Here is a 13490-nt window from a genome sequence, read left to right as displayed (position 1 = left end):
TGCCCGGACCCTGCATTCACTATATCCGGTCTGCCCGGACCCTGCATTCACTATATCTGGTCTCCCCGGTCCCTGCATTCACTATATCCGCTCTCCCCGGACCCCGCATTCACTATATCCGCTCTCCCCGGACTCTGCATTCACTATATCCGCTCTCCCCGGACCCTGCATTCACTATATCTGGTCTCCCCGGACCCCGCATTCACTATATCTGGTCCCCCCGGACCCTGCATGCACTATATCTGGTCTCCCAGGACCCTGCATGCACTATATCCGCTCTCCCAGGACCCTGCATGCACTATATCCGCTCTCCCCGGACCCTGCATTCACTATATCCGCTCTCCCCGGACCCTGCATTCACTATATCCGGTCTCCCTGGACCCTGCATTCACTATATCCGCTCTCCCCGGACCCTGCACTCATCTAATTTGATACGACTTTGATGCTACTTGAGTGCCATAGAGCAGGGGTCTCCAAACTTTCTGAACAATGGGTCAGTTTACTGTACTTCAGAGGAGTAGAAAATGGCCTGATGTCAGTGGGAGTAAATGCTGCTATCTTTGGGGGTCAGTGGGAGGAATAGTGCCCCATTGGATTCAGTGGGAGGAATAGTGCCCCATTGGTGTCAGTGGGAGGAATAGTGCCCCATTGGTGTCAGTTTGGAGACCACTGCCATAGAGTGTCACATCAAAGTCGCACTACATTAACAGGATTATCATACATTCCTAATGGCCAAAAAAAAGTAAAAAATGCAAAATGCTGTCTGCTGCGGGAAAAAAGTCCCTGACCCTTTCCAAAAATAACTAACCGGCTCAAAATGCCTAGATGTGAACTAGATCCATAGGAGACCATGTTAAACGGACTGTAGTGCGTTTCTGCAGAATGCACAAAAAAATGCAAAGGTGTGAACCTGGGGTGACTCTGAATCATATCAGTGTCACAACTGTGCAAGAGATCCATCACTAAGGGGAAGGGGTGTCAGACGAAAACAGAACCCACACGTTCTTCTGCTAAAATAATTGAATATAGCATCACCTTCTATAAAGATTTCTCTAAAAGCCAGAAAACAAGCGTATTCTTCTTTTAAAAGCAATGTACAGCCTTTACAGTGTGTACAATAAACAGATAAAATAAATCAACTTGATGTAAATGTTATAAATACTGTATGGGGTGTATTTATCAGAAAATCTGCAGAGTGTGAATGGGGGGCAATAATGAATGTTATTAGGCTGTTTCCCCTGCAGGTTGAATGGTATTCTTTATAAAGAATAGAGTGAATCAGGAAAATGCCCCATTATGGCCACTAGATGGAGCTGGCGATCATAGTAAATAAGTATTTATTTGTAATGAATATCAGGTCCATCTAGTGGCCATAATGGGGTATTTTCCTGATTCACTCTGCATGAATTGATAACTTTTGACCTGGAGAGAATATAGCCTAAACCCTTTGATTTTGCCCCCATTCACACAGAATCAATGTACATGTGGTTTCACTAGACAAGCTCTGCACATTTTTTTATATATACCCTCCTTAAAGTATTGAAGCCAGAGAGTCAGGATGACCACCAGGTGAACAGCATGTGCAGCAAGTTGTCAGGAACGGCAGATTACACAACTCTTTTTTTTTTGGTTTCTATATCTTATTATATACTAATGTAACCTCTTCTGTTTCTTACCTTCAGCACTCTGAAAAGGGCTCTAGATAACTTCAAACAACGTAAGTACTTGGAGGATAATGAGTGACATTCGTTTTATAACAGTCGGCATTATTTTGAAATGATATATATCGCTGATGTTATTTTCAGTTTTGGATGGAGTGGGAGTAGATTAGAACCCCTTTTATTGCTGTCTATGCCCCTGCTAGGTAGATAAGGCCTCTCTATTTATCCTGGTAACTATTGCCACTAAAAAAAAGACAGTGATAGGAAACTTTTTGAGTTGTCACCAGAACAGGAAGTGGGGTGGAAATCTTCCCAACCGGACACAAGCAGCAAAAATAGAAACTAACAGGAGGTCTACCCTCCCCCTTCTCTATACAAAACTAGAAATAAAAACATTTTCGTTACACATACAGTGTGTGTATATACTGTATATATATATTTGTCACAGGACCAATAGAGAGGATGAGCTATATATATATATATATATATATATATATATGTCTATGTGTGTGTATGTATGTAAAGATATATACTGTATATATACTGTATATATGCGTGTGTATATATATCTATGTGTTTGTGTGTGTGTGTATATATACAGTGAGGAACAGAGGTATTTGAACACCCTGCGATTTTGCAAGTTCTCCCACTTAGATATCATGGAGGGGTCTGACATTCACATTGTAGGTGCATTCCCACTCTGAGAGACAGAATTAAAAACAATTCAGGAAATCACATTGTATGATATTTTTAAAGAATTTATTTGTCTTGCACTGCTGAACAGAAGTATTTGAACACCTAAGAAACAGCAAGAATTCTGGCTCTCAAAGACCTGTTACTGCGCCTTTAAAAAGTCCACCTCTACTCCACTCATTAATCCAACTTAGTAGCACCTGTCTGAGCTCTTTAAAGACACCTGTCCACCCCACAGTCAGTCAGGCGCCGACTACTACCATGGGCAAGACCAAAGAGCTGTCAAAGACACCAGAGACAAAACTGTGGACCTCCACAAGGCTGGAAAGGGCTACGGGGCAATTGCCAAGCAGCTTGGTGAAAATAGATCAACTGTTGGAGCAATTGTTAGAAAATGGAATAGGCTAAAGACGACTGTCAGTCTCCCTCGGACTGGGGCTCCATGCAAGATGTCACCTCGTGGGGTATCACTGATGATAAGAAAGGTGAGGAATCAGCCCAGAACTACAAGGGAGGAGCTGGTCAATGACTTGAAGAGAGCTGGGACCACAGTTTCAAAGGTCACTGTCGGTAGAACACTACGCCGTCATGGTTTCCAATCATGCATTGCACGGAAGGTTCCCCTGCTCAAGTCATCACATGTCCAGCCCGTCTGAAGTTTGCCAATGACCATCTGGATGATCCACAGGAGGCATGGGAGAAAGTCATGTGGTCAGATGAGACCAAAGTAGAACTTTTTGGTCTAAAATTCACTCGTCTTATTACTATTACTATTACTGAGGAAAAAGGATGAGTTGCATCCCAAGAACACCATCCCTACTGTGAAGCATGGGGGTGGTAACATCATGCTTTGGGGGTGCTTTTCTGCGAAGGGGACAAGACGACTGCACTGTATTAAGGAGAGGATGAATGGGGCCATTTATTGTGAGATTTTGAGCAACAACCTCCTTCCCTCAGTCAGAGCATTGAAGATGGGTCGTGGCTGGGTCTTCCAACATGACGACCCAAAGCACACAGCCAGGATAACCAAGGAGTGGCTCCGTAACAAGCATATCAAGGTTCTGGAGTGGCCTAGCCAGTCCCCAGACCTAAATCCAATAGAACAGTGCAAGACAAATAAATTCTTTACAAATCATACAATGTGATTTCCTGATTTTTGTTTTTTAAATTCTGTCTCTCAGAGTGGGAATGCACCTACAATGTGAATGTCAGACCCCTCCATGATTTCTAAGTGGAAGAACTTGCAAAATTGCAGGGGGTTCAAATACTTCTGTTCCTCACTGTGTGTGTATATATATATATATATATATATATGTGTATGTATGTAAAGATATATATATATATATATATATATACATACACACACATTTCTTAAAACACTGTATTCCTGTAGTGCACATTCAACAATGCAAGGGAACTCAACAGAGAATTGTTGCAATAACTCAAAGTCCTCATGCACACTGGGAGTTTCAAAAATGTCGGTAGCGAGAGCTGTATAATGCAAATTTTTCCGTGTTTTTTAGAGTTGTTGCATTAGTGTTTTAGCCACATTTTTGCAGGTTAGCATTTTTTTTTGCTTTTTTTTTAGTTTACACAAAAAAATTTGGCTCAAAAACGCCAGTTGCAGCGCTTCACTGCGTTTACCACTGTAACAGCTAAAAAAACTCCTCTTGCGGCCCACAAATTCTGGGGGGGGTTTTCAGCCATAAAACTCCCCTGCTAAAAAACGCTGCTCAAAGCCTAAGTGTGCATGGACACATAGGATAACATTGCTGGGGAGTTTACTGGCTGCAAAAAAAAAAATGCCAAAAGCATCCGCTGTAAAAACGCCCCGTGTGCATGAGGCCTAAAAATAGAGCATTGTAAATGTATTTGATTTATGGCATCAATGCAGCTCACACAGTTCTACGTAATCTATGATCTTGAAGACAACAATGTAACATAAAACATTTGGCATAATCTCACTCATACAAACAAGTTCTTATCTTTTATGGAAGGACATTGTGCAGAACAGTTCATATTCTGTGAGAGTGACAGAAAACGCTGCCTAGATTGCTATATACATTTTTGGTGTAGTGAACAAAATACTCGCTGGGTAAAACTATCAGGGGCGTCTGAGCCAAAATGGAATGACTCCATTGCTGATTGAGTGCTCTGTATTTGATTCAGGCCCTGCAGAGGTGGACCATTTTGGGGCTCCGTTCACATATATGCATTTTGCGTTTGATGCTTTCTCCAGTGCTTTTTTCAGTTTGAATTGTGCTTTTCTACATGCGTTTTTACCACATTTTGCACATTTGCACATTTGCATTTTTTTCAGCTCTTTTGTTTTATAAATTTTTTTGTTAACGTGAATTTTTTTTTTTTTTGTTGTTGAGCAGAATACAAATGCAAAATGAAAAACACGGCAAAAACGCACTACCTTGCATTTCAGCAGCTTCTCCATTGAACTCTATTGTAGCAAAAATGCTGCTTTTTGCTTTTAACCACTTCCAGTCCGGACACTTTCACCCCCTTCCAATCCAGGCCAATTTTCAGTTTTCAGCGCTATCACACGTTGAATGACAATTGTGCGGTCATGCAACACTGTACCCATATGAATTTCTTAGCATTTTTTGAGAAAGATAAAGCTTTATTTTGGTGGTATTTATTCACCACTGGGATTTTTATTTTTTTTGCTATATAAATGAAAAAGTCCAAAAATTTTGAAAAAAAGTGTTTTTCTTATACAATTTTGGAAATAAATAATATTTCATCATAAATCTTGGCCAAAATTTATTCAGTTATCTTTTTAGTAAAAAAAAATAACCCAAATTAGTTTATAACCAAAAATTATAATTGAAAAAAAATTTTTTTTACATTTTTATTTTTTTAGATTATTATTTATGTTTTTTTTTTTTTACATACTGTCACCCTAGCAGTACAGTGACACTGTACTACTTGTGGGGGGTGATGAAGATTTTTTTTTTACACTGATTGCTTTTACACCCATAAAGGCTATAAAAGCAATCATTTCTCCTTCTCTCTGGCTGCATTCTTGCAGCTATTGAGAAATACTGTGTGAGCTGTAATTGGTTACAGCTTGTCACATGGTACAAGGCTGTTGTGAATAGCCTTGTACCATGTGACCTCTGTGATCATTCTAAGATTTCACACGTAGTAAGCAATGATGTCAGAAGTGACATCTTGCTTACTACTCTGCATATGATCACTGATTGACCAATCAGGGATCACATGATCGGGACCTCGCACAAAGGTCCCGTACGATGATCGGTGTTCAGACACAATGGGCATCAGATCGCGGTGCTGCGCACTCCCAGCGAGCACGCACAGTCCAAAATGGCAGCAACCCGCCCCTGCACTGCCACTGTCTGGCCGTTTATATACAGTGGCCGGACGGCAAGTGGTTAAAAAAGTCCCTGGCCCTTTCCAGAAGTGAAGCAGCTCAAAAAAGCCTAGATGTTCTATAGGAAACCATGTTAAATGGACTGTAGTGCATTTCTGCAAAAAGCACTAAAAAATGCATTGATGTGAACGGAGCCTAAGAGGAAGGAGCTACCTTCTTGTAGGAATGCTTGTTGGGGCAGGACAGGGACAGGGCATATGATGTGTGCGATCATACCATTGATTACAAATATATCTTAGCACAACCTTTTGGGCCCATTTAGACTTCCGCACTGCAGTAATGTAACCCACATAACATGTGTTGCTGCATTGCGGTGCCATCTGAGTGGCACCCCAACTCGCTAAGGCAATACACCTGGTCACAGTATAAAAAAAAAAAAGCATGTCCAAATTGACAGGTGCACTGGCAGCCCACTTATTTAATTGGGTGCATTGGCAGCCCATTCAACTAATTGGGTGGGTTGGCAGCCCATTCATTTCATTGGGTGCGTTGACAGTCCATTCATTTCCTTGGGTGCGTTGGCAGCCTATTCATTTCATTAGGCGCGTTGGAACCCATTCATTTCATTTGGCGCGTTGCAAACCCATTCGATTCATTGGGCGCGGTGGAAGCCCATTCATTTCATTGGGCGTGGTGGAAGCACATTCATTTCATTTGGCGCGGTGGAAGCCCATTCATTTCATTGGGTGGGTTGGCAGCCCATTCATTTCATTGGGTGCTTTGGCAGTCCATTCATTTCATTGGGTGCGTTGGCAGCCCATTCATTTTATTGGGCGTGGTGGAAGCCTATTCATTTCATTGGGCACGGTGGAAGCTCATTCATTTCACTGGGCGTGATGGAAGCCTATTCATTTCATTGGGCGCGTTGCAAACCCATTCATTTCTTTGGGTGCATTGGCAGCCCATTCATTTCATTGGGTGCGTTGGAAGCCCATTCATTTCATTGGGTGCGTTGGGAAACCCATTCATTTCATTGGGCGTGTTGCAAACCCATTCATTTAATTGGGCGCCGTGGAAGCCCATTCATTTAATTGGGCGCCGTGGAAGCCCATTCATTTAATTGGGCATGGTGGAAGCCCATTCATTTCATTGGGCGTGGTGGAAGCCCATTCATTTCATTTGGTGCGGTGGAAACCCATTCATTTAATTGGGTGTGGTGGAAGCCCATTCATTTCATTGGATGTGTTGGACACCATTCACTTCATTGAGTGTGTTGGAAACCCATTCATTTCATTGGGCGTGTTGGCAACCTATTAATTTGAATAAATGCATTGGCAGCCCATTAATTTCTCCGGGTGCACTGGAAGCCCATTCAATTCAATGGGCTGTCTTAATGCAACACACCTTAACACGGGATGTAACCTGCATTAATGCACCACAAAACATGTGCATGGACCCTTGAAGACAATAAGTAGTCATCGCATAGTGTTGCGTTCTTAATCTTTAATTAGCAAAATCTGCAAAAATAAGTCCAAAGCACAGTGGAACTTCCTCTGTTTTTGCATTCAATGTTTCTAAGCAATGGAAATGTACAAAAATGACCTAATCATTTTAATTATTTATAGAGTGCCAACATATTTGAAATGTCCCTGCTGGGAGTTTGACCCAGCTCCTCAGTACGGCAAGGACCCAGTGATCTGTTCACCCTTCCCTTGCAAAATACATTCATCATGTGAGCAGGATCTATTCTAGCATTGCTCTGAATACCCTGCAGAGGAAGTGATACTTTTACACAGTATATAGACATTTATAGAACTAGCAGACCCGCCGTTGTCCTTCGTGGTTTATAGTCAGAGAATTGCCCAGATTAGAGAAGCAGAGTGTTTGCACTGTCTGATATGGGTTCCTACTTACATTAGGTGTAAAGAAAAGAGAAGTCCTTTGCATTTTTTTAACTTTTCAGAGTATTTACCTAAATAGATTTCGTTTACATGCACATGCCAAACAGAAAAGATACTTCTACATTTCCCATGCCTTGAAAAGTTTTAAAGGACAACTTCACTTCACGAGTGGTCAGGGGCGGACTGACAACTCATGGGGCCACCGGGCAATAGGGGATCATGGTTCCCCTGTGTCCTTGCCCAAACTCAAAAAAGCCTATGAAAAAGTTACCAGGGGCATCTCATGGGGCCCCCTACTGACCCCGGGCCCTCAATAGGGGATCATGGGGCCCCTGTGTCCTTGCCCAAACTCAAAAAAGCCTATGAAAAAGGTATCAGGGGCATCTCATGGGGCCCCCTACTGACCCCGGGCCCTCGGGCAGTGCCCGAGTTTCCAAATGGTCAGTCCACCCCTGGATCACTGATTGTCCAATCAGTGATCACATGCAGAGTAGTAAGCAAGATGTCACTTCTGAAATCATTGCTTTCTACGTCTGAAATCTGTGAATGATCACAGAGGTCACATGGTCAGTCCGCCCCTGCGAGTGGTAGTCGCCTGTAGAAATAGTTGTCTTCAACCCTGCTCTTACGTTCTACAGTATGTATTCAACCCTGCCACAAACTCTGTAGGGAGAAGTCCCGGTTGCATTCAACAACTCATTTCTATACCTTCATGGCAGCCTCCAGCCATTCAGAGTAGTACCACTCCAGCCATAGGTACAAATGGACCGAGTTGGCGTGTAAGCAGAGCATTGATTCACCACCAGCAATGGCCATGTTGGCCCAACTTCCTCCTGCAACAGGAACAGAATAGAGCACCACACATCTTAAAGGTGGAGGATCTCTGCCATCTTGATTACTTACATTCTTCTGGCTTGAGTCCCACCTCCAGAAATAAAGGAAGGTCCATGCAGAGTTCTTTGCCAAAACACAGCTTCACCTCTGCCTCTTTACCCCGACATCAGTAACACCGCCCAGTTGAAGTTCAACTTGAGATTGCTGATCAGCCTTCCAGTTCACTCGCTGTAGGTCCTCTTTGGTCGGTTCTTCGATGGAGCTTGTACTGTGCCTACCCCAAGTTCATTTTCATTTTCTGAGGCTACAAGCTTACATATCAGTATACTGAGGGTAGCCTCCTCCCATCATCCTCTGCCCCATTCTCTTCCTGCTCTAGATTATAAGGAGCTAAGCTAGCCCTACCCACAGTATCCAACCAGGGGAGAGGTGTCCCTAAGAGGGGTACTAAACCCTGCTCATAGGCACGTGCCAAACAGAAGCTGGACATGGCTAGGACTTCTTTTCTGCAAAGTCTGTGCAAGTACTGCATACTGAAATACTCAGGAGTGGGAGATGAAGGGAAGTATTTTCTATGCATATGTATAATGCTACCCCCTTGAGGGTCGCTGGATTTTTTGCTGGGTCCCCCTAAGCGCTGCACAGCCAGGCAACATGCATTTTCCACACTTTCTCTCAAACTCAGTAAAACAGTCCTCGAGCTTGTTTTTGTTTTTTTTATTAGGGGTTAACAACTTGGATGGGGTCTGGGGGTATATGAGATGCCCAAGGAAAACTAGAACATTGAGGACAACTTCTTAGCAACAAAATGTACAAAAATGTGGACAAAAATCAGCAACAGTCTTAGTAAGGAGCTCTGAGTACACTTTGGTGAACCTCCACAGACCCCAGATGAAAATAACCTCATCTACTCAGCTGTTCTGAGGAAATCCCTAGTTGGGTATTGCACCTGACTACTCTCTCCCTTCTCTGGCCCAGGGTGTGTAGAAGTACTCACACTGTCCTGTCATATTAGCTTGATGGGTTGCTGCTGCTTTCAGGCCTTTTGCTGGGCTGGCTCCTTGCCTGCTGACAGGCTATCCCTCCAAAGTAGATTGTAGGGCAGTAGAGATCCTTCTGTCCAGCCTGTAGGTAGGCCCCTCTCCTCTGATGTCCCCTCCCAGGCTCTACACACCAGCACCTTCCTTCAATCCATCTTCCACCCGACTCCCCTGCTGTTCAGGCTCTTTCACATTTAAGGGTTGTCCTAGCCACCATGCCAGGCCTCTTGCCTGGGGATTGGTCAGGTTCCTTCAAACATGCAAATCCATGCCTCCTCCCTTCCTTTGCCTCTCTTCTAGAAAGTGCCAGAGCTTTCTTGAAGGGTGGTAGGGCTCCAGAAGACCTGAAATGAAGAAACTCCCAGCCTGACCTGAGGAAACCTCACTGCCTCACTCCCAGGCTGACTCATCCCAGGCTCCTAGCAAACCTCTGGCTCCCAGACAAAATCATGCCTAAACCACTGGGTGCTACATCTGGTGGCTGCTACTCAAGGAAGTAGGGAGAATACTTTAAGGACAACTTCACTAAATGCAAATGTGTCCTTTAAGAAAGAACATAATAATAATAATAATAAAAAAAAAGGTAAGATGTTGCTGGAACTACTCTCTCAATCCACATTAACTATTTTTACTCCTTATGCTACTAGCCTTGATAAATAGATAGGAAGGTATATTATATTCACTTGTTTTAACCTTTTTTTTTTTGCATTCCTTCATTTACTTCCTGGTTTCTAGCCTAGACCAAAATGATTTCATATATCACAGGGGTCTTCAAGAGCATTATTATTTCTTTCATCTGGAGGAGGGGAGCAGGGGCTTTCTCAGCTAAGCACACCCTCCAGCCTGCATGCCTGAACTAAGGGCAAATGGAAGCAAACGCTACATGAATCATCTGCCCTTCCTCAAGATGGCCATGGCTAGAAATGCTAGGGGGAGGGTGTTTTTTTTTCAAAATGATTTCTTAAAAAAAAATAAACTTGGAGAAATGAATAGATGGGTGAGTTTGGTTTGAATGTTAAAAATGAATTAAATGGTGTCTTTGGTGCTTGGATACAATTTAGTTCCGCTTTAAAGTAGACCTGAGAGCAAAACCTTTTTTTTCCATTTTGGATAGTTAGAACTCGTCCACACTAACTTTGCTCTCTGAAGAGTGATCTGTATTCAGATCACTCCTCAGGGAGCATTTGACAGGCAGCGAAGAGGTATGTACTGCTTGCTTTAACCCCTTGAATTCTGCACTAGCATGCTGGAACTGCATGCATTGCACACAGTAGTGCGGTGGTTGCAGGTTGGCCCCATTCACTTCAATGGGTTGTGTTCAGCGTGGCAAACACAGGGGGTTTAATGCCTGCTGTGGTCAGGTAGCAAAGCATTGCGCCTGTGGCATGTATGCACCCCTTGGTCACTGCGCAACCACAGGGTTTTACTGCCCCCCCCCCAACCACTAGTGTGAATGAGCCCATAGGGAGAGTTATACCCCTGTCATTTTTTTTCCCATCTGTATCCCATTGGGGAGATTTCCCTTCACTTCCTTCTCCATAGCCACAACAGTAAGTGACGGAATCCCTGGTGGTCACCAGAACTAGTGTCCCCATTGGATAATGCACCCTGTATTCCTGTTCTATGAACAGCCCACATTTTGGGCTTTTCTTTCACTTTCAATTTCGGTAACAATGGTAAACATGAGTGAATTTCCCTAACAGAGACACAGACCGCAATAAAAAGTGATGAGCTGCAAAGAAGGCAATCAATGCCCTTGCATTCTATGCTAGTCATACATACATACATATACATATTTCATACCATCCACCATGTAATCTGATTCTGTTTGTTTTTTGTTTGTTTTTGTTTTTTTGGATGACCATGCCCTTACAAACCACTGAAGCAGTCTCATTGGATAGTGGGATGGCAGGGGGCAGGGTTTTGTCAAGAAGTCATGGGAAGTCAGACCTCATTAAAAGCAATAAAATGTTAATTTAAATATATTCCTCAATAGCCACAAAGAATATAAAACCTCTTTGTGTGCACCAAATGCCTCTGTAAACCCTGATATTACCTTGTAAAAGTAGCAGTGATATCACAATGCTGTGCAAATCCTGTTCAGAGAGCAGAGCTGTGGGAGGGATCAAGCAGATCACACCCACTACAGGCTTCCTGTAGAGAACTACAGGAGGGGCGGAGACAAGACCAATCACCCTGCACAAGGAGAGAGGTCAGCAGTGACTTGTCTTTATTTCAGGAAGCTCCTACACATACATTTGTTTTACTGGATTAAGAAAAGATCTGGAAGAAATCTGCTAATGAAACCAATATTAGACAAAGAATACTCAAATTAAGTATTTATATACACTGCTCAAAAAAATTAAAGGTAAACTTTTTAATCCGAGTCTAGCATAATCCGAGTCTTTACAAAATGACCTCCAGCAGGCCACTGGTGTGAATGTCTCTGACCAAACAATCAGAAACAGACTTCATGAGGGTGGCCTGAGGGCCCGACGTCCTCTAGTGGGCCCTGTGCTCACTGCCCGGCACCATAGAGCTTGATTAGCATTTGCCATTGAACACCAGAATTGGCGGGTCCACCACAGGCGCCCTGTGCTTTTCACAGATGAGAGCAGGTTCACCCTGAGCACATGTGACAGACATGAAAGGGTCTGGAGAAGCCGTGGAGAACATTATGCTGCCTGTAACATCATTCAGCATGACCATTTCGGTGGAGGGTCAGTGATGGTCTGGGGAGGCATATCCATGGAGGGACATACAGACCTCTACAGGCTAGACAATGGCACCCTGACTGCCATTAGGTATCGGGATGAAATCCTTGGACCCATTGTCAGACCCTACGCTGGTGCAGTGGGTCCTGGGTTCCTCCTGTTGCAGTGGGACCTGGGTTCCTCCTGGTGCAGTGGGTCCTGGGTTCCTCCTGGTGCAAGGCAATGCCTGGGGAGAGTATGCAGGCAGTTCCTGGAGGATGAAGGAATTGATACCATTTAATGGCCCCCATGCTCGCCTTACCTAAATCCTATAGAACCCCTCTGGGATATCATGTTTCAGTCCATCGGACGCCGCCAGGTTGCACCTCACACTGTCCAGGAGCTCAGTGATGCCCTGGTCCAGATCTGGGAGGAAATCCCCCAGGACACCATCCATGGTCTCATTAGGAGCCTCCCCCAACATTGTCAGGCATGCATACAAGCACGTGGGGGCCATACAAACTACTGAGGACCATTCTGAGTTGCTGCAATGAAATTTCAGCAAAATGGACTCGCCTGCTGCATCATTTTTTCACTTTGATTTTCGGGGTGTCTTTGAATTCAGTCCTCTGTAGGTCGATCATTTTCATTTCCATCAAACGATGGGGCATCCTTACGTTCCTAACACATTACCCATCCATATCAGTATAGAGATCCAGCAGGAGATTCTTCCCCATTGAGATCTGATGTGTTTTCAAAGTCTTCCTTTCATTTTTTTGAGCCGTGTGTATATATATTTATACTGAAAGAATGATTGTTTAGCTTGGAGTTCAAGTAGAACTGACTTGGAGAAGGGCACCGAGGAAACTTTTCTGGCTTCTATAAGTAATTGTAGGTATGGTGTCTGCTCTTATGTAGGACTTTTTAGAAGTTTCAAATGGAATGGAGGTTCAGTATGCATGTAGGAACCTAAACTCGACACAGGCCAAACGTAAAAGCCCATCTAATTTCACTTCTTGTGTTCTGCTCAGAGATTGATAATGTGGGTCAGTGCCATCTTCAGCTGGCACAAACCTTGCGGGACGAAGCAAGGAGGATGGAAGATTTCCGGGAGAAACAAAAAGCCGAACGTAAAAAGGTAAGATAAAATACAATACTTTTGATACCCATCTGGGGGAGCAAACTGTGTTTGAGCAAAAACAGACAATTTTGATTTCTGATGACTCATCAATTTGTTAATGAGTCTTAATAAATGTGGTACGTGAAATCGTACCACTTCAGGCGTCTCCCTCCAGCTTCAACAACCACCTGCGGGTGCTATG

At 43.6% G+C, this 13490-nt stretch overlaps 1 protein-coding gene across 1 annotated transcript in view; it reads left to right on the top strand.

Moving 5' to 3' along the window:
• The window catches only part of PSTPIP2 (proline-serine-threonine phosphatase interacting protein 2), a 152035-nt gene that overhangs the window by 60111 nt on the left and 78434 nt on the right, over window positions 1-13490 (top strand). Inside the window, exons 4-5 of the mRNA XM_089656879.1 lie at window positions 1683-1717; window positions 13200-13306. Of these exons, the coding sequence (XP_089513005.1) occupies window positions 1683-1717; window positions 13200-13306 (142 nt within the window). The remainder of the gene's footprint in view (window positions 1-1682; window positions 1718-13199; window positions 13307-13490) is intronic.

Source organism: Staurois parvus, unplaced genomic scaffold (assembly GCF_062004578.1).
Source record: "Staurois parvus isolate SC_StPar_1 unplaced genomic scaffold, SC_StPar_1.0 ptg000946l, whole genome shotgun sequence".
NCBI lineage: Eukaryota > Metazoa > Chordata > Amphibia > Anura > Ranidae > Staurois > Staurois parvus.
Note: the sequence above shows the minus strand (reverse complement) of the source record. Positions and strands in the feature narration are given on the sequence as shown.